The sequence below is a fragment of the Chinchilla lanigera genome, unplaced genomic scaffold, assembly GCF_000276665.1.
Source record: "Chinchilla lanigera isolate Chin_1 unplaced genomic scaffold, ChiLan1.0 scaffold00112, whole genome shotgun sequence".
Lineage (NCBI taxonomy): Eukaryota > Metazoa > Chordata > Mammalia > Rodentia > Chinchillidae > Chinchilla > Chinchilla lanigera.
In genome coordinates, this window is record NW_004955513.1 from 5736560 (window position 1) to 5762622 (window position 26063).

Consider the following 26063-nt stretch of genomic DNA (forward strand, 5'->3'; position numbering starts at 1 on the left):
GGAGTGTTCAAAAAATGGGTCTGGGAAAGGTGGATTTTCCTTATTGAAAAAAATCAGAATAACATAAATACAAAGAGACAAATACAGAGAACTTCAGCTAGAGTACAGACCTAAATATGAAAAATCAAGTTTTAATCATTATTAATGCTTTAATTATTAGAGTCAGTTACTATGTGCATGCCTATAATCGCAGGTAGAAGGCTGGGGCAGGAAGGTTGCAACCCTGGGCAGTTTAGCAAGACCTTATCTCAAAAAACAAAACAAAACAAAACAAACTTTTTTGGGGGTGTAGCTCAGTGGAGGAGTGCTTGCTTAGCATGCTTTGAAGCCTGGGGGTCCATACCTAGCACCACAGAAAAGAGGGAGAAAGAAAAGAAAGAAAAGGGAAAAGAAAGGTTCAAAAAATAGAATCTATAAAGGAAAAGGGTGACACATTTGACTAAGGCCCCCTCCCTTTGGTACTGGAAATTGAACCCACATGCCTTTAGCCATTTTATTTTTTAATTTTGAGACTTTCCCAAGTAAGTTACTCAGACTGGGCTTAGCATTGTGATCCTCCGTTTCAGCCTCCCAGAGTGCTTGGATTATAGTTATGTACCACCAGACCTGGCTTAAACTTCTTTATAATACTAAAATAAGTGAGACTATAATATTAAAATAAGAATAAAGGAAACTTATTTCCAGTAGGTACTGTGGATAGTGGAGGGATATATGCAAGAATGTATAAGGAAATCTCATAGATCAGTAAGAAGATGTGCCATCAAAAATGTGGGGTAAGGGAGAGAGGTCTCACGGCCCCTGGACAGGTGGGACACCAGAGGGTGTGACGATGCCATGGGTGGTATGAGGGTTGAGGAAATTGTCCTGTGCTGCTCGGGGTGGGGGTGGGGGTGTGATTGGTACAGTCACTTTGGAAACACCTTGTAAAGTCAGAGATGTGCATGGCCTGCTGCCCAGTGGTTTCCATGCTACAGACTTTGACATGTGCACGGGAGACAATATTGAAAACTTAAAAGTGCTGTCAGGAGGAAAATGGATATGCAAGAATGTATAAGGAAATCTCATAGATCAGTATGAGAGCACTTAAAAATTGATAAAGGGGAGGAAAGCTGTTGGTGTTTGTATGAGGGGATAGGTTTTTATGTATTGACATGTGAACCTGAAAGTAGAACATGGAGTGAAAACATCAGGTGGAGCAGTGGCGTGTGGCTGACACCTTCCTGTGCATGTCTAGCACACAGCTGCATTGCACACAGGTGTACATGGCATGCTGCAGAATTGTAAAGCTGTGGTTGGGGTTCCCTTTGAGGATGATTACGGGTAGTGGGCCTATGCAATTGTGACAAAATGTTAACAGTCTCTACTTCTTTTTTTGGTCTTTTTGAGACCGGGTCTCGCTATGCAGTTCAGGCTGGCCTTGAGCTCCCTTTGAGCCCAGGCTGGCCTTGAGCTTGCAACGATCCTCCTGCCTCAACTCCCCACCCCCAGTGCTGGGATTATAGGCGTGTGCTGCTGGCAACAGTCTCTACTTTGGGTGGTGGACACCTGTTATCTCCCTGTACTTGGCAAAAAAAAAAAAAAAAAAAGTAGACATGCAGGCTTTCATTGGGGTAGGCTGTATTTAGCCAGGCTGTGAGGGTGAAGGCACAAGGCCCAATGGCAGAGCCTGGGAGAGTGAAGGTCCCATATCCATCGCATGACCTCCAGCAGCTCGTGCCCTCTCTGCCCTCAACTCCCTCCATGGTGGTAGGGCTGCCCTCTTGCTGGCCTTTGCTCACCTCTCTCAAATCTCCTTTTCCACTTTTGCTGAAAACCTAGAGCACGTTTGTTTCTTAACGTGACTCAGGTCAGTAGCCATGTGCTTTGGGGCATGTTTCTGTAAGATCCTAGGCTGCCTAGTCCTTTGGAAACACTTCATCTAGAGACCTGAGTGTGCCCTAAAGTGGGCGTGCCCTGGCCAACTCTGGATGTGTGCACATGCATTGCATGTGGTGTGTGCAGGTATGCCCTGTGGTGCTCTCCTCCTGCAGATCCTGACAGGAGAAGACTGGAATGCAGTGATGTATCATGGGATTGAGTCACAAGGTGGGGTCAGCAAAGGAATGTTCTCCTCCTTTTACTTCATTGTCCTGACGCTGTTTGGAAACTGTATCCTTCTGTGGAGCTGCGATGGAGGTAGTCAGTACTCAGAACGTGGTTCCTGTGGCTACTACTTGACTCCCTCAGGAGGACAAGGAAGGGGAAGGGCTTGTCAGCTGCGTGTTCTCAGAGCTGAGTGCAGGTGCTGAGATCTCCAGGGGTAGCCCACGTGACTGGTCTGGAGGCACTACATATGGCGGCAGATGTGGGGCAGACGGGCCCCCACTGTGTCTCAGGAAACACTCTAGCAGTCTTCTGGGGCTCACAGGAAGATGGGGGACTTGGAATGCCAAGGGCAGCAGGGTTTCCTCCCCCTCTGATTTAATATAGAGAGTTTTGGTGCCCGGCTTTAAGAAACCTCAACCTGCTACAAACCAGCCCTGGCAGAGAGACTTCTGTGGAGGGTTGTGGAGGGCTTTGTCTACAGCCTGATGGTGAAAGGGCATGGGCAGGACCAAGCAGGCACAGTAGCTGTTGACCTCTGCTTCATGCCCAGGCCATGTGGGAAACTTGTTGAGGCCCAGGGGAATCCAGAAGGGAAGATCCATAGGGTTTGTGGTGCAGGCCAGAGTTTAGGCAGGAAAGCCAGTTGTAAAGGTGGTTGCCACCAGTTCAAGTAGGAATTCAGGCCTAAGAGAGCACCTTTGGCTCTGAAGCTTCCTGGGGTAGTGGACCGTGGAGAGAGTAGCCCTGTGTCAGATCTCAGAGGCCTTCTAGTATGCCTTCTCCCAGGCTCCCAGGGGTGCCAGTGTTGCTGGGCTGCGTCATCTGCTTGGAGAACTTCTGTGAAAATCCTCCTGTAACACTTTGAAGAAAGGCCTGAGCTGGAGACAAACATCTTTCAAGTTGTCATAGCCGGCCTGCCTGCTCTGAGCATCTCCCACCTTTTTGCACACTGTCCTCCTTACACCTTGCCATCTCACCCTCCATTCTTCCTCGTCTCTCTCACTGGCTTGGTGAGCACCTACACCTCCAAATTTGCTTCTCCTGTTTCTGTCCCCTGCTTTCTCTCCTCTGACTCCCTGGGCTACCCCACCAGGGACTTCTCCCTCTGCAAGGGCATCCCGTGGGTGACAGCTCAGGTCCTGGCCCCCAGGGTGGGGATTTGGCCTCACATGGCTGGGCGTGAGGCCTCAGGAGGGGCTGGGTCTTGGGAAGCAGCATTTGGTTTGGAGGTGAGTGGGACTGGGCCAGTGTAAACCTCTGTGATTGGGAGAGGGAGGAGGCTGCAGTGTTAGCCTTAGCAATGGTCAGTGATGTCCAGGGAATACCACTGTGCCGGAAAAGCAGTGGCTTGGCTGAGTGGGATCGTGACACTCAGGCCAGACATGTCGCCTGCCATGTGCCCCTGCTGAGTCCAGTTGGGGTGGCTTCTGCTATACTTGTATGTCCCTTTGGCTGGGTCCCTAGGGCATGGTCCTTAGCTCTAGGCATGGAAGGGCCTTGTAGCATTCCATGGTTGTGCTTAGTGTTCTGAACTTCATTGCATTGGGGATCAAGCCCTCCATACATAAGACATTTTTGGTTGTTAGGACTGGGACTACAAGCATTGAGTAGATCAGGGATACGGCACAGCATCCTGCCATGCTTGCCCAGCCCAGTGTGTCAGCAGTGCCAAGGTTGAGACCCCCAAAACAATGAGATTACTTAGAAGGGCAGGCTTGTGGCTGTGGTCTGGTGGCAAGCCACTACTTTTCCAGTGCTGGGCACAGTAGGGAGGCCTGCTGTCATCACAGGGCACAGTCCTATAATAGTGCCATGCAACAGAGAGATGAGCTGTGGGCAGGGGCAGCGCCTAGTGATGGGAGGAAGATGCCTTTTGCAAGAACATCACAGTGACTCAAGGTAGTGATAGAGTGAGGGTCTTCCGCAGAGAGATTTGGAGAGGACCTGTGCTGTCCTGGGACCTGGGCCAGGTCATTTACTTTAGTGCCTTGGCTTCCTTGTTGTTAACAGGGTAGAGGCAGCCCCTTGTCACAGGGTTCCTGGGATCAGGTCAGGGTGAATACAGTGCTGGATGCTCAGGCTGCTCTACGCTCCCTAGCTCTGATGTTATTCAGGAGAGCTCCTGGAAGGAAGGGCACCCAAGAGTCCATGTTGCAATTTGAAGTGAAAGGGAAGTGGCAGCTGAGACTGGCAGGCATCTGGGCACCACCTAGGACTGAAATAGGATAGTCATGGTAGTCACAGGTAGGTTTGTGTATTGACTGTCTGCCTTAGGAGATGCCCCAGCTAGAGCCTGTGAAAACAGGTGTTGATTGTAAGGCTTTTCGTGCTGACCAGAAAATGAGAGAGGTAAAGACCAAGGCAGGCAGACCCTGTGCCCACTTCAGAGGCAGATTGACCTAATACAACCTCTCAATGGCAGCCCTGAAAAGCTGGGTGAGGAAAGGTCCATGTGCCTACTAGGGGAGATTGGGTGGTATGAAACTGAATAGAGGAGTGGTTAGACAGGGGTTTATCGGGGGAGAGAAAGGGAACTGGGGCCTGATAAGTGAACTGGGGTGTGTGTGTGGACAATAGGGGCCTGAGGGGGCAATAGGTGCCAAGGGAAGGAGGCTGGAACATTGTGATCTGGGGAGATGGGTGCCCATGTTTTCCATGGGCAGCCTTGATGTGTCTCTGACCTTCCTTAACTGGAGACCACCAGATACCCTGCTAAATGTCTTCCTGGCTATTGCTGTGGACAACCTCGCCAACGCCCAGGAACTGACCAAGGTAGGTAGGAGTGCCACTCGCAGCCTTGGTACCAGGAGAGGCTGGAAGTTAGTCCAGGTCACTCTGGATGAGGCTGCAGAGTCATGGGGAGGGCCAGGTGCTGGGTTATGGCTCCATGTAACCACTGTTCAGAGGATGTCTTAAGGTCTGAACAGATGGAGGTTATACCAGGCTCAGGATATGTAGGATTATAGCCGTGGGAACATGAAGAAAGCAGGCCAGGAAGGCAGACTGACAGCTTCCAGAGCAACTGTAGCCTAGGGAGAAGGCCTAAACAAGCAGGAGGGGTGTCTGTCAGGAGGTGCAGATTGGAGAGTGCTGCCCCTGCCTCAGCAGTGAAGGCCAAAGATGTTCTCATCAGAGCGAATATGCGATGTTGGGGAAGTATCACCTAATGACAAGTGTGCACGAGGTGGCCTGTAGGGAAGACCCTTCTCTGAAGGGGGCACATACAGTGTTGCCTCAGATTCTGGGCATGGCTGGAGCCTGGAGGAGCAGCTGGTGCTCTGTCAGCACATCTGTGCCACAGCAGGATGGCTTCTTCTCCAGGCAGTGCCCAGCAGGTGCCATTCAATATTCATCTCTCCTTCGAGAGCCCAGTGGGGGATGTGATTAGACATGTCACCCTCTGTGGTTTTCCTTCTGTTGACATGGGCCCCTTCCTGGTCGTCCTCACCTCATTGCCTTGGACACTGCAGCTATCTACTCAGGGTAGTCTCAGGCCTGTGCTGTGACTCTGCAGTACCATTGGGCTTCCTGTTGCTGTCATTAACAGGGGCTAAGGCTTAGTCTTGCTGTCTCAGAGTGGTCTAGATCCTGGCTGGGCTGCCTTGGCTGGGGGAACCCATACATCTGTGTATCCACGGAGGTCAGGATTTCTGGGACTGCATGAACTTGAGGTGCCTTGCAGCACTGGTGATCAGATATCCGCTATCTCAGGACAGAGGTGAGCTTGAGTCCCAAAGCTCACTCTCTTTTCAAATCCTCCTGTGGATGAGGATCTGTAGTGGAGGTAATGTCCTCAAGGACCTGTCCACACGTGTATACCCTCTGTAATTGGGTCTGACTTAGGGGTTTCCCCACCTTGCAAGTGGGACTAATGGAGGCCAGTCTGTCTGACCACAGGGCATTTTTTCAGCTGGCCAAGAATCCCCGAGTATAGGACATGACTTTTCCCTTCCTTTATACAGTGATATTTCAATTCACAAACTTAATGTGTTCTACAGTTTTGGAAGATATGACCATGTCCATGATTGTGTGGAAAAGATGACCATGGTTGTGTTTGTCACCTGATGGGGAGTTTTCAAACAAAAAATTTTACCAAATTTTTGCTAACAAAAGCATTCATGAACCAAAGTGCCACTGTATTTCCACAAATATATCGTTCTTTATTTTGTGAGGTGGGAATAAATTTACATTGAATTGTTTGTAGACCTTTTAGAAGACTTCAGAATAATCCTTGAAATGATTAGGGTGCCCATGCCCCAGAGGGCTGTTAACCAGGAGTGATTCTAGGTCTTTGAGAAGGATCTTGCTGAGAGTGCTCTGTGCAGACTACCTCTGTCTTCTTGCTATGCCTGAAACCTGAGGCTCTCTTCTTTATGAAAGAAATTTTCAGGCAGCTATCAGGGGGTTTAATTTTTGCCATTCTTGTGCCTCTAAGAGCAGATTCATGGATATTTGTGGGGGGATGTTAGAAATGCAAGGTCCCAGGGGAAACAGTGGGCCTGGGCTTGAGAGTTTTTTGGCTCCTCAGATAGCCCCTTTTGGGCTGTGAACTCAGCCTGGATCTGTTGATCCAGAGCCCAAAAGCACAGCATATTGGTTATGCTTACTGACTTGGAGTTAGAGTCTGTGCAGATGTCCATTCTTAGGCAGGAGGCAGAGGTTCCTGTTCACACATAAGCACATGTCCAGCTCTGGTGGCAGGGAGCCATGTGGAACTTCATAGCCATAGCTGGGGCCAGCTGGATAGGTGTGATCTGATGAGTCCAAGGAGAAAAGCTCAAAGGCGGTGTGTAGCCCCATTGGAGTGCTCCTGGTAAAATCCCCGGGGGCAGTGTTGGGCAGTACTAGCTCTCTCTCCTGACTCTATATGGAAGTCAGCATTATTCAAGTGGGACAAGTGCTCCTGGGGAAGCAGGTATGATGAAAAGAGGGCCAGATTTGTATTTTACCATTAAGTCTGAACTGCATGGTACAGACAGGTAGAAACATCAGGGTAATAGCTTGGTGCCTGAGGTCAGGGGTGAGGTCAGGGTGCAAGCACAGATATGGGTCACTTGCTTATGAGCACACTGGAAGATGGCATGGTTGAGAAGATCTGAAGCAGGAACTTCAGTGTAGTAGTCAGCCTTCTCGTTGCTGAGACACGATACATGAAACCCACAAATTAAAGGAGGAGAAGTTTAATTTGCCTCATAATTTTAGGGGATTCAGTCCGTGGTTGGCTGGTGTTGCAGAAAGATGGCGGAAAGGCGTGGTGGACAAGGATGCTTTGTTCACTGCAGCGGAGAAGCGGAGAAAGGGAATAGCACCTTAGAAGAAGGGCCCAGGAACCATAGTTAGTACTCAAGGTTACATTTCTATAACCCACCTACAGGTACACGGAAGTGTGCTTTGTCAATCCGCCAGGTATTTTCATCCAGTCAAGCTGACATATCATAATTCATGGTTACAATCCATCCTTTTTCAACTTGACACTCAAAATTTAAAATGTACTCCTTAAAATGTACTTACTCTTCAAATAAACACAGTAATAAGTCAATAATTCCACCTAACATTTTATAGTTATTTTGCATGTAATTAAAAATACAGTAATACCCTCCTCAAAGTCTCAGCAGTGCCAACATTTGTCACAAGTCCAAGTCCAAGTTTTTTCTGAGGCTCAAGACACATTCTTAGTTGCAAACCTCTGTTTAAAAAAAAAAAAAGTTACATAATTCTAACATCTAGTGGCCCAAGGTAAACATTCTTATTGCAAAAGGAGGAACAGAGAGAAAAGAACTGGGTTGCAGTCCACATGTCTTCTTTCTTGGGCTAGCTCCTGACTTTCTGGTGTCTCTACTGCACCTTTTGCTTTATTCCCCACCTCTCAGGAGTACCTTGCCTGGCCTCCCAGGCCTTCCTTTGAAATCTGGGTGGAAGACTGTCTGACTCCACAGCTCCTGCATCCTGTATGCCAGTAAAATCATCATCATGTGGACAATGGCAAGATCTTCCACTAGGGCAGGCAGTGCCTGGATGGCTGAGCATGTGAAATGAATCCAGGGAACCAATTCCTTAGATGACCCTTCTTCAGCAGGGGGTACAGGGACTTTCTTCTCAAATGAATGGTTTATTACACTTCTGCACATTTGATGATTCCTGGGATGCCCTTAGGGTATCTTTCTTATTGAGCCTATATAAAGTATCTGATTTCTTTTTAATCATGCTAAGCTGTTTGGTAACCACACTACCTTTAATCTCAGTTTTACATGTGGTTCCTATTGCACCAAATGTTAAGTTTTTCAAATTTTTTTGGTTTGCTTTTTGTCCCTGATTCTCAGTATAATTCTGACTAAAATCAGCCAGTAGTACATACTACAGCCTGAATGTTGGACTGCTTTGAAATTTCTTTAATCAGATCAATTAGTCTACTGCCCTTTATCTCAGTCTCTGGCAGTCTTGGGATATGGGTAAAATGTAGACAGTTGGAGTTTTTTGTTTTGCTTTGGTTTTTTGCCAGAGTGTAATATGTGTGGTCTCTAGTCCAATTGCAAATGAAGTCTTGTTCCCAACTGAAACCTCCTGAACCTGGCTTTTACTGTTCAAATTCCTGTTGACATTCTGGTCTTCTGAGCTTGTCCATCAGGCTTTCCTTACAGCATTCTAGAAATTCTCTAGCTCATATCTAGACTTTTTTCAAATTATTCCTACAAAACTTCTGAACAACATAGTCAGGTATAGCCACAGTTACAAAAACTTCTCAACAACATAGTCAGGTATAGTCACAGCAATGACCCCACTTTTCTGGTGTCAATTTTCAGTATTAGCTCCCTCACTGCTGAGACATAATAATAATACTGACACCCACAATTTAGAGGAGAGGTTTAATTTGGCTGACAGTTTCAGGGTATTCAGTCCATGCTGGCTGGCTTCACAGCAGAAGCATGGTACAAAGCCTGGCAGAGCAAAGATATTTAGTTCATTTTGGTCAAGAAGCAAAGCAGAGACACATTGCCAAAGGAAGGTATCAGGAACCACATTTAATACCCAAAGTCACACCTCCATGACCCACATGGACATACCCTGAAGTACACATTACTAATCCCTTCAGCATTTCTTAATCCAGTAAAGTTGACATTACAGTTAATGGTCAAACTTTGGAACCATCGCTTTTGAGCCACAGACATAGGACAGAGCCCTGAAAGGCACTAGAGAGAGTTAGTGTGGTAGGTCATAGGGGGTCCTTATACACACAGAAGCTGGCTGCCTGGCTCTATGGTACAGAGGGAAGGAGGGGCAAAGAGACCCTAGGAGCAAGAGCTGATGGTATGAGAATGGTCATAACATTGTGAAGGGACAACTGTTTCTATTACTTAAACAGGATGAAGAGGAAATGGAGGAAGCAGCCAATCAGAAGCTTGCTCTGCAAAAAGCCAAGGAAGTGGCTGAAGTCAGCCCCATGTCTGCCGCCAACATCTCCATTGCTGCGTAAGGCTCCTAGAAGCAGATTGTGGGTGGCATGGGCAGTAGCAGAGTCCATGGCTGAGCCACACCAGGACCCCCTTCCAGAGACTTCCTCAGAGCTCTCCTTGCCTTGACCAGGACTTGTAAGGACACAGTCTTCCCCAGGGCGGGGGAGAAAGCACAGGGAAAAAGCACTGCAGCTTCCTCCCTGGCTGAGCATGGGCAGGATGTCCTTACATTCAAGGTGGGATTGGTTGTGCTGTAATACTGGCTAACTGGATGGTGTTGGATGCTCCAGGGCCCTCTCCAGACAGAGGTTGAGAGTCAGTCAGGGGTGAGGAGTCAGCATGTTGCTCTTATGTATAGTTTTTCAGAAAGATATTTGGCAAGCCAAGGGGTTCTGCTTCAGCAGCCCAAGAGACTTGATGGAGCTTCCAGACATGTCCCTGAGAATGTTTGGCCTTGGACCAGAAGTCAAGGAGCTTCTGAGAGAGAAGGGTAAATGTGGGGCTAGGGACAGATCCTGAAGGAAGTTGGTCACCTCATTAGGCGGGTTGTGGACTTTAGAGTTTGAGCCAAAGGCAGCAGTGGGCTGGGGGAAGGCAGCTCTGAGGAGGGACGCAGGAAAGCTGGCTAAGCTTGGTCATAGGGTAACAGCAGAGCAGAGGTACTTACCCCTGGGACTCACTCTGTCTGCACTGCTGAGCAGTGTGTTAGCACATGGATGAGCATGCTGGATGTGAGTGTGTGTGAGTTGCTTGGTCATGAACATGTAAATGTGTGTCTGTGTGAAGCTGCTAGTGTGCATATGAGTGTGTGTGCACTCTGGTGGCCTTGTTCCTGCCCTGAAGTTACCGTGGAGGTGGCATTTGCAGAGAACTGCTCTCTGAGCCATGCAAAAGCCCTGTCTATGGGAAGATTCAGTGGGAAAAGGATACAGCCCTTAGGGGCCCTTGCAGGGAGCCAGGCAAGCTGTGGACATGGTAGCCTGGCTGTGGAGAGGCTCTGTGATCAGTTGTATTGTTCTGTTTTTTCCTCATCTGGCCAACTCAGTTATTTAGCTATTTGGTCAATTTAAGGCAGTTCCTTGGTCCTGAGGTTCCTGTGGCCCAGCAGCATTGCCCCTTGTGCCCCTCCATGTGAGTTCTAAACACTAGTGGGATCTATGGGGGAGAGATGGCAAGCAGGTGTTTGACTTGTTCAGCTCGTGGCCCTTGTGGCCTGTGGTATTTCTGTTTAGCACCTTTCCATGTTCCTGGAGTGAATGCTTGCCCTGGGCCCCTTCAGGGTGACCAGTTCCGGAAGAATGAGAATCCCATTCACTCCCATCCAGGCCATGACCCTGGAGAAGAGAGTGCCAGGGCCCTTGCCACAGCCCTGAAGCACGCATAATGCCACCAAAAAGGAAGTCTAGATGCTGTCTTCATCACCTTTGGCCCTGTTGGAGACACCGGGTGCAGGCATGGAGCACCCTGGGCACTGGGCACATGATACCAGCTGTTGGCCTGTGCACCACAGTGGTTTCTGGATGGGAAAAGTGCTCTTGTCCTGGGCATCCTTGGTGTTCTACCTCACCAAGCCGAGTGCTGTGTCCACTCCAGAGCCAGGTCACAGCCCAACATTCAGCCTGTGGGGCTAGCTGTAGATCCTGCAGGCCCAGCTCTGTGATGCTGCTCGCATGGCATGTAGTCAGCACCCTGACACCACAGGTGGTCTGGGGTGCAGGGGAAGCCCCAGCTGGGAGAGGGTTGTCCTGCTGCGTGTGGGTGCTGGTGTGAGGCTGCAGCTGCTGCTGTTTCTTGCCTGTCATGTTGAGACTGCTGAGGGTCAAGATGTCTGTGTTCATTTCTGCAGACTGAGCTGGGGAGAGAGCACAGCCCCTGAGGGCCCCTCATCCTGGCCCTGCTTCCCAAAGCCATGTGTGTGGTTTGTGCTCTGCTGGGATGTGGTGAGGCTGGCACCTGAGGTGTCAAGACGCCTTCAGTGCGTGGGTCAGGTGATGAGCCATACAAACTCCCGGAGAAAGGAGGATGGTCAGGCCTGCATTGGTGGCCCTGGGGGCAACCATTTCACACTCCTGTGAGGGTGAGGGATTTGGGGCTTGATGTCCTCCTCCTGGTTCTCTCTGTGGTAGTACCTGGGTCCCCACTGGGCTTCTATACACTAGCACACGTACTCATACACCATCTAATACCCTCATAACCTCACTCATCTCACACACAGTCATATACAATCTCACACACTCTAATGTTCCCAACACACTCAACTCTCTAAAACATATTCTGTCTCACTAGTCCTTTGGATAGGTGGTCTGTTCTGTGCTCCTTACATTTGTGTAGAGGTTTTGACCCTAGGAAGGATCCCCCGCTCCTGGGAAGCCAGTGTGAAAGGTAATGGCTGTAGAGAGACTTCTGGTTTTTTCTTGTTGGAAAAGCTTCTACACGGTCACTGGGAAATGGCTATCATAGCCAAGTGGAAGATGGGTTAGTAAGTGATCTTATTTGCCCCTGGAGGGGTCATGGTGAACTAGAAGCAGCTGTATTTGAGCCTGAGGGCTGAGGGGCTGGAGTGGAGTGGGGACCAGATGCTCGTGGGAGGCAGATGGGCTGATCATACACAGGGGAGGACGCTGTTGCCTCCTGCACTTGCCCGGCTGCTCATCTTGAAGGCCAGGAGCCCACCTGGTGAGCCTACCCAAGCCCTGAAGCGGAGAGGAGGGCTGTTTGGGTTGTAGAAGTGGCTCTGGTCAAACCCAGTGCCATTCTTGGAGCAGCATGGCCTGAGTCACCATTGACCCATGGCCTCATATAACTGCTTCTTGTCTTCCAGCCATTCAGGGTTTGCCATATTCACTTTAGTTTCTTTTCTGCACACATGGAATTGGTTCTCAACTTCTGTCTTACCCTGAGGTTTCTGCCCATCTGATGCCACTTCTCTCGCCTCTTGCCCAGAGGTGCACCACTGCCCGTGCCTGCACTCACTGGGCATGAGTAGTGCTAGTGTCTCTCAGAACTCTCTCTCAGTTTTCTCACTTCTGTTTGTGTTTTGTTTCTTGCATGTGCAGCTTTGTAAAGCAAACTCGAGGTACTGTATCTCGCAGCTCATCTGTCTCCAGCGTAAATTCACCGTGAGTCGCTCTGCTACGATATTCCATCCGTGGCTCCATGATTAGTACATGCACACACCTGCCCTCCGCTCCTGACTTTGCTTTCCCATCTCAGCCATTTGCTTCCTGGGCAGCTCCAGGCCCACCTTTGGACACTGGCTGGGACTAGTGGGCACACCCCCAACACGCCCTCTCTGAGCTCTACCCTTCCTCCTCTTCCTCCTAGTCTCTGCCTCTTTGTCTGCTGTCAGTCTGTGTGCGATTACTCTGGTGTCTTCAGATCATCTGGTTCTTTGATGCTACGGGCTCAGTGAGGCCAGGGCCTGTGCAGCGATGGCAGAGAGAGTTCTTGGGAGCTCACAGGGGTATTCACAGTTCCCCCCAACTTCTGCTTGGAGGGAATGTATCAGTGCTTCTTGGGAAAGTCTGTTCTAGTGTAAGTAGAGCTCACTGTGGAGCTCATGGTACGTGGGTCAGGTGGAGCCAGAGGAATCGTGGGTCTGGCCCTTCTGGAGGTGAAACCAGCATAATAGGCTGACCTCTCCCTGGGCAGCTTCTCTTGCAGGATGCTTCTGGATGGCTTGCCCTCTGGGGTTTCCCTGTGAGAGGCTAGACTTGGCCAGTGACAGTCCCTGAAATAGTCAGTTGCAATTGGGACATCTGAATGGAGTAGCCAGGTGCCCTTCCTGCATCTTGATGGTGGTGAGGATTACACCATCCCTGCCCTGTGTGCCTCCTTGGCAGCCAGCATAGTGCTAGGCTCAGTCTTCCTATAAGCACTGGCTGCTGCTGGCTACTGGGACCCTGATGTCTCATGGGGTAGGCCAGCATGGTGGATCCATGTAATGAACAAGATGTGGATTTAGGCATGGACATTTTCTACCAGGACTGCCTCATACATCAGCAGTTATGGGTAGCAGCTGTCTCAGCCTGGAGACACTCAAGACTCCTTTCTGCAGTTGCCCACAGTGCCTGATTTGGTGTGGTGAGCTGTCCTCCCTGGTACAGCTAGGTTATACCTCCATGCTGGGTGAGGGCATCACAGGAGGAACTTCTCTCTGTGATTCCTTAATGAGCCCCTTTTAAGGAGGAACTGCCTAGATTGGAGTTGCCAGCCATACTGCACTGGAGGCTGGAGAGTGGCTCAACTCATTCTCAGGTTCTTGCACTGCTTGTGACCTTGGTGGAAAAGAATAGAGTGAGAGACTTGTGCTGCCCACACTGAGCAGAGGTTAGTGGGGTTTGTGTACCAGACAAAGCAAGGCTAGAGATAGCAACTAGGGCAGGGGAGGATGACTCAGATCCTCCAAGGAGGGAAACCTCACCGTGAAGATTCAGACTTGGGATCTGTGAGAGAACCCAGTGATGCAGTGGGCTGGGGCAGATGCATGGCAGGGGAACCCCAAGGAATGGGATCGGTGGGCAGGTGGCCTTTACCTAATTGGTCAGTGTCCTGCACTGCCTGGTAGTCATGAGAGGACCCTACCAGCCCCATGGTTCCCTTAGCCACCAGGTGGTCTGGCATCTTGGGCTGTACTTAAGGTGATTCCCAGGCAGGAGAGAGCCCACCTGAGGAAGCGATTGAGGGCAGAGCCATTTGGTCTGACCTTCAGCTTCTGTGTGTTCCCCATTGTTTTCACTATCGTTTGTGACAGGACTGTGGTGCTGGCCCTGGGCTGTGGCTTCTTCCTTGCTGACCAGGGTTTTAAGAGTTAGGTCCAGCTTGGACTGCTGGAGTGGATTGAGGCTGGAGGCAGCAACCTCACTAAGCTGGCACACCTGGGGCATACCTGTCCTGGCTCTGTTGCATCTTATACTGTCCAGCATTGCTGAGAGATGGGCCCAGTGGAGGTGGAAAGACCCTGTGGGTCTTTGCAGGGCATCCTAGGGAGTAAGGGAAATGCAGCTTCAGTGCTGGGGGTGGGCAGGTGGCTGGCCTGGACCGAGCCTTTACTCTTGCCCTGCCTATACCACCCCAGCTCTCGGGAGAGATACAAATACTGTCTTCACTCTTGCAAGTGCTGTCATGGAAGTGGCTCCCACACTGGAGAAGGGACAAGGTTTACTCTCCACCCACCCTGAATAGGGTGATGGCAAGGACAGGGCCTCTCATACGCATGACTGACAGTCCTTATAGGTGGCCTTATAGGCTGGGCTCCACGAGTGCAGCTGCAGCTGTGCTTTCCAGGCAGCTGGGATCTGGCTGAGGCCTGGCGTTTCTCTAGATATTTCTTCACATCCACCTAGCATGTGTTTTAATCCTAGCTCCGTCAGTGACTCACTGTGGACCCTGAGGAGGTCACATCCTTTCTAGCTCAGCCAGCACAAGAGTGGCATCTGTCCTTGAGGTGGTTGCAAAGGCTGGGTAAAGCAGGCATGAAGCCCAGGGCACTGATGCTGCTGCTGTCATTGTTAGTGGTGCCACCGCCTTGGCTGTCCAGAAGACTCCAGAGGCTGAGGCCGAGGCTCTGGCCTCAAATGAGGTTTCTGCCTGGTGTCAGTGGTGTCAGTGTGCCTTATTCAGCAAAGGGCCCAGAACTTTCCACACACCCTGTGCTGTGGAGCCCTCTTTATGATATAGGAACAGGAGAGGCCCTAGACCAGTGAGGCTGGACACTGGACCAGGCCTCGGAGGTATCCTGTGTAGTGAAGGCCTGGACCACTGGCCACTCCTGTTGCTGGAGGCCCCCAAGGATCTGTCTTATCTGGCTCTGTTTTTGTTAGAGGGAGGGGTCTCCTGTGGAGAGGAGAGGAGAGCGTTGATAAACACATGAAGGGTTGTCACAAGCCCCAGTCCTGGCCTCTGAGCGCCTGGTCATTGAGTCAAGTGACTTCCCAGTCAGGGCTGACCACTTCAAAGTGTAGCTGAGAGTCCCTAGACTGCATGTGGTTAGTATGGTGCCAACCCCCTCCTGTGTCCCTGATCTCGTGGCCTGCAGCTCTCCTCTGGGAAGTGGGGTGGGGACAGCTTCTGGGGAAGTAGCCACCTGCCTGCCCCTCTCAGGCAGTTCTGCTCTAGTACTGGGCAGCACCAGCTCCCCAGGGAGGCTTCCAGGGAGCACTCTGTCTTCCCAGTGCCTCCCCCTTGTCTTCTCCCCTTTGGGCCTTCCTGGCTAGCTGACCACCTTCTGGGAGCCTCTGCCAACTCCTGCTGGTGCCAACTGACCCGTCTCTGCACTCCTGGGACTTGGGACTGCTGCCCACCTATTCAGGAGTGGCCTTGAGCTCACCCTCCCCTGCCTGATGCTGTCCCTCTGTGTGGTCCTGTGGGATACCTGAGGGAGGTTGGGCTGAATTCAGGTTTCCGGTCTTACCCACCTGGCGGCATCACTCTGCCAGGGGTCTTGAGGGCCCCCGCTGCCTGCCCCTCTTCCCGTTCTCCCCGCGCCCCTCACCATCCCTCCATCGCTGTGTGTCCATCTCTGGCTTCCCTGCGCAGCAGCGCGGCTGGGCAGTGACACTCATTGCCAGTCTCCCCGCAGCAGGCAGCAGAGCTCAGCCCGGGCGCGCTCGGTGTGGGAGCAGAGGGCCAGCCAGCTGCGGCTGCAAAATCTGCGAGCCAGCTGTGAGGCGCTGTACAGCGAAATGGACCCTGAGGAGCGGCTGCGCTATGCCACCTCACGCCACTTGCGGCCTGACATGAAGACACACCTGGACCGGCCACTAGTGGTGGAGCCTGGCCGAGACGGACCGCGGGGTCCCTCGGGGAGCAAAGCCCGACCAGAAGGCACAGAGACCACAGAGGCTACAGATGCACTGCGACGGCACCACCGGCACCGGGACACAGACAAGGCCCCGGCTGTGCTGCCCTCGGCCACCGAGCAAGACCGGGACCGAGCAGATGGCACGGAGCCTGGGTCCCGCGAGGAGCGTGCACGTCAACGTCATAGCCGCAGCAAGGAGGCTGCGGGCAGCCAAGAGGCCCGGGGAGAGCGTGGCCGGTGTCCTGAGGGTGGCAGGCGCCACCACCGCGTTCACCGGCATGGGCCTGACCCTGGCAAGGACAAGGATGGTACTGTGGCCAAGGGTGAGCGGCGAGCGCGGCACAGGGGGCCCCGCACGGGCTCCAAGGAGGTGGAAAGCAGTGAGGAGCCTGGGCGTCGGCACCGCACTCGCCACAGGGCACCCCCCTCACAGGAGGCGGTGGAGAAGGACAGCGAGGCCCTGGAAGGGGACAAGGAGATCCGGAACCACCAGCCCAAGTATGTAAGGGCCTGGAGTGGGGCTGGTGATGGGCAGTGACCAGAAATCAGGCTCCCATTTGTGTCAGGGAGGGAGAACGATTGGCCCGGATGATGCCCCAGTGTCCTGGCTGATGGGACACAGTGACCAGGCCAGGCAGCCCTTATTGCCACTGTCGGCCCCTTTCTCTGGGCAAAATGCTCAAAGCTAGTTGGCACAGAGTGTGCTCAGCGAGTGTCAGACATCATTTTAAGCCACCCCAAGGAACAGAGGGCTCAGGAGAGAGTGGTTGTGTTCAGGATGCATTGACCAGGAGGAGCAGAGTGGCCTGGCACTGTGGAAGAGGGTGGGGCCAGAGACTCTGAGGGAAGATGGAGGGGCTGCAGCACAGGGCAGTACAGCCGGAAGGGCCAGGCTGTGTGGCTCTGATGCTACAGGAGGCCTGGGAAAGGGAGCCTGGGGCCTGAGGCCAGCGTCCCTCTGCTTGCTGCTGATGGGCCACACACCAACCAGGACAAGCATGACTGGAGGCCACAGCTCAAGACCAGCCAGCCGAGGCCCTGCCTTTGTGTGCAAAGTTTTGATCTGGGCCTTTGGCCTCATGGGACACTTGGTGGAGTGGCCCAAGGAAGCATCCTGCTCTACTCTGTGAGCAGTTTTGTTCTGTAGATCTCCGTCTCTATGTCTGTGTGTGTGTATATGTATGGTGGTGTCAGCCCCATACATGGACCTAAAGACAAGTGTACAGGGTGATAGGAACCATACAAAGACAGAACAGCAGAGGAAGGGGTAGGATTTACTTATCCTGGGTGCAGTATAAGGAACTAGGTGTTGCAGACTGAATAGGAGTTTGAGATTGCATCAAGCTCAGATGTGTGTTCTCGGTTGCAGGGAAACTCACTGTGACTTGGAGGCTGGTGGACTGATGGGTGTGGGCACTGTGCACACACTTCCCAGTACCTGTCTCCAGAAGGTGGAGGAACAACCAGAGGATGCAGACAATCAGCGGAATGTCACTCGGATGGGTGGTCAACCCTCAGACCCAAGCACCACCGTGCATCCTCCAGTGACACTCACAGGCCCTGCTGGGGAGACCACAGCCGTTCCTAGTGAGTATCTCTGTATGCCAGATGGGCAAGGGTCACTTTGTGCAGATCCATCTACCCTTCCCTCTTGCTCCCTGGTGGCTGCTGTGGAGCCAGCTTGCCTCTTTCAATTGTTCTCTTAGTTGGAGAGAAAGTCCTTTGCTGTCAACATCGTCCCTTGATATCACCTGACTTTTTAGTGACCTAGAGGCAACTGAAGGTTAAGCTTCTTTCTCTTCCCTTCCAAAATGTTTGTGAGTTGCCAGGTACTGCATTAGAGTGCTAGAACACAGAAGAGGGAAGTATTGTCAGAAAGACAGGCCACAAAATGGTCTCGACCCTTTGTAGTTGACTGTGGCTGCTTAATTGGGGCTAAGAGCTGATGGGTGAGGAGGAAGTTATCCTACCTAGATACGTGCCTCCAAGGCATTTCTTGGAGGCTGCCCCAGGTCTTTGCCTAGACTGCCCTTTCTTCCTCTCCAGCTCTCGTGTACCAAGACCCCAGCTGAGCAGGCACTTAGGGCATGGGTGAACCAGCCAGTCTAGTAGGGAGAAACCTGCAGGTAACAAATCCAGGCTCCTCCTGCAGTGAAGAAGGTACATGGACATCTCATGAGCACCAAGGACAAAACATTCTGAGGGCACAGGGGAAAGACCAAACAAAGGCCAGTGTATAGCTGTTGAGTAGACAAGTGAGCTTGCACAGGTACCCTGCATGCATGCCCACATTTGCAGTTGCAGCTACATGCGGATGCCTGGTCCTTTTGCTTTGGCCACTCACCAGAAACTGTAGCCCAGTACATGATCCTAGGTAAAACAGTTGAAGGTGGTGGAGTTTAGCTGCTTAGCCTGCCCTTGGTCTTAGGTTCCTCGGAAGAAAACTGGTCATAGTCATTTGCTTGCTTCACTGCTCATGAGTGCAAGTTAGTTTTTGTCTTCTCAGACTCCATCTGATTCCCTCTGGATTAGCTTAAGGATAAGCCCAGGATTCCCACCTGGTTTTTGTCCACAGGAGCCCGGATATAGCTGCTGTCCACCCTGAGTATACCTTGCAGTCCATCCCTGCTGGCCGTCACTAATATACTTTGCTGAGAGTATTGCCTTTTCCAGCATGTTACACAGTCATACAGTGTGCAGCCCTTTCAAGCTGTCTTTTTGCACTTAGCAGTATGCGCTTAAGGTTCCTGCATTTCATTGTGTAGCTTGATAGCTCATTTCTTTTTAGCACTGAAGTAAATTCCATTGTCTGGGTATACCACAGTTTGTTTATCCATTTACTTACTGAAGGACATCATGCTTACTTCTTTTTTTGGTAATTATGCACAAAACTGCTCTAGGGATTCATGTGTGAACATACATTTTTAACTCATTGGGTAAATACCCAAGAGCTTGTTGGTTGAGTTGTATGCTAACACGATGTTTATTTTTGAAGGAACTACCAAATTGTCTTCCAAAATGAGTGTATCATTTGCATTTCCCCCAGCAGTGAGTGAGAAGTCTTGATGCTCCACATCCTTGCCAGTATTTGGTGTTATCAGTGATTTGGATTTTAGTCATTCTATTTAAGTGTATAGTAGTATCTTGTTTTAATTTGTAATTTCCTAAGGACATATGATACTGGGCATCTTTTACTATGCTTAGTTATCATCTGTGTCTCTTCTTTGATGAAGTTCCTATTCTTTGCCCACTTTTTAAATTGGATTGTATGTTTTATAATTACTGAATTTGAAGAATGCTTTGTATATGCTGGATATAAATCTTTACTTGGCATCTGTTTTATAAGTGTTTTATCCCAGTCTGTGACTTGGCTTTTTATTCTCTGAATGTCTGATGGTTTTGATTGCTGCTTTTGGGGACTGGGGATGACTACTGTTACTTCTGCTAGAAGCAAGAATCTAGGCTGTTGATTTTTGCATGTTAATTATATATCCTTCTGCTTTTTTGAGTCCTGAAATTGCTTATTAGTTTTAGTGTCGATTCTCTATTGTTACTTCTAAGTCTATTTTTAATAAATAGAGCTCTAACTCTTCCTTTCCAAGTCTTAGGCTTCCTGTTACTGTTTGGTTGTGTTGATGAGTAAATGGGTGCCACTACTTCGTTTCTGCCTGTACTAAATTATGGATTCTGGTGTGGGGCCTGTAGGACTGTGTGTTGTGGTATGGTAACCCTTAATTCCTATTGCAGTATGTGTTTTTATCTAGCAGAGGTATTGAATTTTGTTGGTCTTTTCATATCCGTAGAGATCCTATATTTTCCCTTAAATATGGAGATATACAGCAATGAATTCCCTAATGTGGAACTATCTTTCTAATCTTAGATTAATCTCATTTGGTTATTATATTTATTTTTAATATACTCTTGGATTCTGCTTAGTATTTTATATAAGGTACTTGGATTGATGCTTTGAGTGAGATATGTTCTATCGCTTCTTCATACTATGTTTAAACCACATAAGGTTTAAAATACCATGCTTTTGCTCAACTTCACTGTTCCATTCCTGAAAATCAGATATTTTGAATAAAATCCCATTTTCTATAAATTTTGTTTCATTTCATATTCCATTCATTCCATTTATACTGAGAATTGAATCCCGAGGCCTCACACATTAGGCAAGAGGTCTACCACTGAGCTACACCCTAACCCTTTCCTGTTACTTAAAATGTCAATAAATTATAATGTATTACATGTCAATTCGAAATCCCCAATTTCCTAAAATGTAACTAAAAGCACAGTTGAACATTGAAAAGCCACTGACTATCATATTAGGACATAAAATGAGTAATATTTTTTCCTGATCACCAGTTAAAATAGCTACTAATGAGTGATTGCTTTGGATACTTCCTCTGCTGAAACTATTGAACTTTTGAAAAACATGTACCTGATTCTACTATAGTTTGTTTTTAAAATCATAACTTTCTGTCATTTTGTCTTTATTATTTCCTTTCTACTTATTTTACTTTGTTGTTCCTTTTATAACTTCTTCTTCTTCTTCTTTTTTTTTTTTTTTTTTTTTTTTTTGAGACAGGGTTTTGCTATGCAGTTCAAACTGGCCTTGAACTCACTTTGTAGCCTGCGCTGGCCTCAAACTCACAGCAATCCTGCCTCAGCTTCCCGAGTGCTTGGATTATAAGCATGTACCTCTATACCTGGCCCCTTTTTATAGCCTCTTGAGTTAGATATTTTATTTCATTCTTTACTTTTTATTACATGATTATTTAAGGATATGGATTTTCCTTTGATCACTAATTTAATTGTATCCTATAGATCCTGAACATTTGGTATCTTCATCTTAGTAAAATTTTTAAATAAATGATGTGGTTTTGGCTTATATTTGCCTGAGGCATGTCTTTGTAGATTGCTCAAGTTTTTCTAAGTCTATTTAATAAAAAAAAAAATGAGTTTTTGTTAATTAAGAGTTTTTAACATTAGTGGTTAGAGTTTATTGAATGATTTTCTGCATCATTTGATATAATCATGTAGTTTTTTGTCTGTTAATATGGTTGTTTATACTGGTTGATTTTCAGATATTAAACTGACCTTGCATTTTTGATATAAACCCTATCAGTTATTGTGCATAATTATTTCTATATGTTGTCCAAGTCTGTTTATTATACTTTGTTAAGGGGTTCTACCCAAAATTCATGAGGGATATTGGCCTGTAGTTTCTTTTTTTGTACTGTCCTTGTCTGACTTGAGAATCAGAGGAGTACTGGATCTGTGCAGTGTTTTGAATTTAATAACATTGTTCTCTCTTCTCTTTTCAAAAAGTAGCTTGTGTTGAACTGGTATTACTTTTTTCTTAGGTATTTGTTAGAATTTACCAAAGAAACTTTTCTTTTTTGGAATTTTTAAATTAAACCATTCAGCTTCCTTTGTAGTTATAAGGCTGTGCTGTCTATTTTATATTGGTTGAGCTGTCGTAGTTTGTGCTTTCTGAAGAACCAGTGCATTGCATTGCAGTGCATTGCATTGCTGTAGCATTGTATGTGCTGTGGTTATGTGTTAAATTTCCTTACTGCCCTTTTGGTGTCTGCATCTTATGTAGTGATAACCCTTTTCTCATTCTTGCTAAGGTTAATTCGTTATCTTCTCTTTTTTCTTTGTCAGTCTTGCTAGGAGTCCATTAATTTTATTGATATTCGTGAAGAACTGGATTCTTGTTTCATTGATTTTTCTGTATTATTTTTGTTTTCATTTCCATTTAATTTTACTCTGTAATTTTCTTCTTATTTTGCTTTATGCTTACTTTGCTCCTTTCTTGAGTAGGAGCTTATTGATTTGTGTCTTTTCCTCTTTTACAGTGTAAACATCTAGTGCTATTGGCAGTGCTCTGCTCATACTGGGTGATCACATGATATATTTTATGTGTTTTCAGTTTTGTTTTTATTTTTTGTTATTATTACTTTTGTGGTACCAGGAATCAAACTCATGACCTCATGCTTGCTAGGCAGGCACTGTGCCGTTGAGCTGTATCACCAACTGTTTTGTTTTTTAAATGTCCCTGAGGCTTTCTCTTGACTCTTGGATTACTTGGACACATGTAATTTAGTTTCCTAGTACAGTGTTTGGACATTTTTCCTGTTGTCCTTCTATTATTGACTTCTAGTTTGATCACTTTATGGTCAGCAACCATAATCTGTATTATTATTGTTTTTAACAAATTTGTTGTGGTTTATCTTGGGACCAACATGTAAATGTTGGAGGACAGTGCTGTGTTTTGGGGGAGGAGCATTTCGTAAATGCCAGTTAGGTTCTGTTGCTTGATGGTGTTGCTGAGTTCTTCTGAATCTGTAGTGTTTCCTGTCTAGGTCTGTCAGTTGTGGAGAGAGCTGTTGAAGTTGCCAGATCTAAATGTAGAATTGTCTGCTTCTTCTTTCAGTCTATGAGGTGTTGCTTCTTGTATTTTCAGTCCTGTTGTTGGGTACATACACATTTTGGGTTTCTTAGTCTTGGTGGAGTGGGCCTTTTGTCATTGTGTGATGTTCTTCTCTGGATCTGGTAATTTTCTTTGTTCTAAAGTCTACTTTACCTTCTATGAATATATTTACTCTTGCTTTCTTTTGATTAATATTTGCATGATGTGTCTTTTTTATTGTTTATTTTACACTTAGCTGTGTAGTTATATTTGAAGTGTGTTTCTTGACAGTAGCATGTAGTGAGGTCGTGTTTTTAATACACTTGACAGCTCTTTTACTTGGCATATTTAGATAATGTAATTATTGATAGATTAGGGCTTAAGTTTGTCGTTCTGCTTTTAATTTTCTGTTTGTTTTGTTTTTTCTCTGGTTTCTTTTTCCTTCCTTTTTGGGCATTACTGGAACACATTTTAGAATTTAATTTGATTTATCTGTAGTATTTTTGAGTATATCTCTTATATAGATTCTTTGGTGGTTGCTCTAACTGTTATATTTGTATAACTTACCCAGTTTATTGATGTCATCATTTTGTGAGTTTGAGTGTGGTATAAAAACTTTACCTCTGTATATTTCTTTTTCTTCCCCAATATATAATATTATAGTTGGATTTCCTTTACATACTTTTAGAATCACATCAGATTGTGTTGTGACTTTTAATTTAACTGTCAAACATAATTTAGAAAACTCAAGAGTGAAGGAAAATGTGTTATGGCTAGTCATTTTTTTTTCTGTTATTCTTTCTTCCTTTCTGCTATTTCAACATTTCTTTCTTCACTATTTATTTTCCATTTTGAGGACTTTCCTTAGCCATTCTTCTAGTTTAGGTCTGCAGGGGATAGGTCATAATAGTTTTCCTTCATCGGAAAATGTCTTGATTTCCCTACCTTCCCGAAGGGTATTTCTTTGGAAAGGGTATAGAATTCTAGGTTGACAGTTCTTTTTTTTTCAGCACTTGAAAAAAACGTGTGCCTCTTCCTTCTGAGCTCCATGGTTTCTGATGAGAAATCCACTGTCATTCGAATTGTTTTCTTCCTATAGGTAAGATGTTTCTCTCGCTGCTTTCAAGGTTGTTTTCTTTGTCTTTGTATTTCAGAAGTGTGAGTACAATGTATTTTGGCATGGTTTTCTTCAAGTTTATCCTGTTTGGGGTTCACTCAACTTCTTGAATCTGTAGGTTAATGTCTTTTGATAGATTTGGAACTATTTCATCCATTATTTCTTTGAATAAATACTTCTCTGGCTCTGCCCCTTTTCTTTTTCATTCCAGGCCTCTGATGATGTGGATGTTAGATCTTTTGTTATACTCCCAAAGGCTTCTGAGCACATTGACCTTTTCCCCCTCAGTCTGTTTTCTTTGTTGTTCAGATTGGGTAATTTTTGTTTTTCAGTTCACTGACTCTTCCTCTGTCTCTCCATTCTTTGGTTAAGCCCATCTACTGAGTTTTTATTTTTAGTTATTGTATTTTTCAGTTGTAAACTTTTTGTTAACTTCTGTTTCCTTGCTGAGATTGTCTGTTTTATTTATTTGAAGTGTGTTTTCAGTTGCCTGTTGAGCATTTTTATGATGGTGCTTTTAGCACCATTGTCAGTAATTCTGATCTCAGTATCACCCTGATACATACTGTTCATCTTCTCCCATTCAGGCTGATTTCCTGGTTCTTGGTAGGATAAGTGGTTTTTGATTGAAATCGAGATATTTTGATTTTATAATATTGAGATCTTCTGTTTTAGCTCTCTGCTATGTTACCACTCTGCTGGGGTAGAGATCTTCTGTTTTAGCTGTCTGCTATGTTACCACTCTGCTTCTTTACTTGACCTCTATTATACTCAGTTAGAGGGTGCTCCTCATCCTGCTGGACAAGGGCGGGAGGCCTACTTCCCCACAAGGCCTCCCGTATGCAGTCTGGCTGGGAGAGGTAAGAGACCATGTCACTACTGCCCACATGGCTGCCACTGACACATAGGATTGGCCCCATTACCTCTGCTTCATAGAAGTCCGGGCTTTCCACTGGGACTTACTATGGCTGGTAGGGAAGGATTGCCCCCCTGTCGGTGAGGCTCAAAGTCCAGGCTCCCATGTGGTCTTTACTGGCGTTGTATGGGCTGTGGATCTTGTTACCACAGAGTGGATGAGAGGCTCTCTCTGGTCCTACCGCAGGCTGTGGCTTAGGTTTGCCTCGGAGTAGGTGGTGAGGGTCAGGAGTCTAGAGCCCCTCCTCAGGGCTGCAGCTTTGCTGTAGAATTTGGCTGTTGTACAGTGGTGAGTGCCTCTAACATCTCCATCCTGCTAAGTGGCCCCCTACCTGTCCCTTCACAAGGAGGAGCTGCATTTTGTTGGCACTTTAAAAATCTATACCTGTTGGTATTGTGAGTTGTTGGCTTCTCTAGCACAGGTCTGGGGTATGTGAGGCATAAAAGAAAACCAGAAGACAAAGGTGTCTGTCATTCCTTGGGTCCCATGGTTCCCCAGCCAATCTGCCTGTGCATTTTATCTTTTGAGATCTTACATTTACCATATAGATGATGTCCAAGGGTCAGATGTCGTTGGTTGTATCTAGTGGGATGAATGGGGTAGAATGACTCTATGTCTTTCCAAAAGCTGGAGTCTTGGGTAAATATTTATTTAGGGTTGTATTTACAGATGTTCATTATGGTCTGTTAAAGCAGAATGTCCTCTTCCCATTGAATTACTTTGGCATTTTGTCAAAATTTAATTGATGGTAGGTATTATTTAATGTCAGGAAAAATTTCTGGGGTTATTGTTTTCATTTTTATATATCAGATATTCCAGTTTTATACGTGTTGGATTTATTCTGCCTGTCTTCTACACAGCCTAATTGTTTTTAAATTTCAGTCCTTCTTTCACACTTTCCCCTTTGGCTCATTTCACTCCTGTCTTCTTTACCCCATATTAGACTTCATAGTTGTTCTTTGTTGGACCCCTTGAGCTTTATGAAATCATTTTGTCTATTTCATTTTATTTCTGAGACAGTTTTGTCCTTATCTGCAGTTGTTGTCTGAATTTGATCTGCACACATCTCTCAATTGTCCACCCATCTTTATTTTGAGCATTCAAGTCTAATTTGTAGGATTCTTTCTTAGTAACAATTGCTTTTATAATTATATTCATTTCATGGTGGAAAGTTGTATTAGTTTTCCTCTGATTTACAGGTGTGTGTAGTATTTCTGTTAGCTAAGTAGTTTTCATCCTTACTTTCTTCTTCTCCTTCTTCTTCTTCTTCTTCT

The 26063-nt window shown here is 47.2% G+C and overlaps 1 protein-coding gene across 3 annotated transcripts in view; it reads left to right on the top strand.

Annotated features, from left to right (window-relative positions):
• Positions 1 to 26063, top strand: part of Cacna1b (calcium channel, voltage-dependent, N type, alpha 1B subunit) — a gene marked incomplete at its 3' end in the record, with an annotated part of 168180 nt that overhangs the window by 81645 nt on the left and 60472 nt on the right. The window contains 6 exon segments of one of the 3 annotated variants that reach the window (XM_013506726.1): positions 2031 to 2148; positions 4790 to 4857; positions 9446 to 9552; positions 12593 to 12655; positions 16120 to 16836; positions 17708 to 17925. In XM_013506726.1, coding sequence (XP_013362180.1) covers positions 2031 to 2148; positions 4790 to 4857; positions 9446 to 9552; positions 12593 to 12655; positions 16120 to 16836; positions 17708 to 17925 — 1291 coding nt within the window. 3 annotated transcript variants of the gene reach the window in all.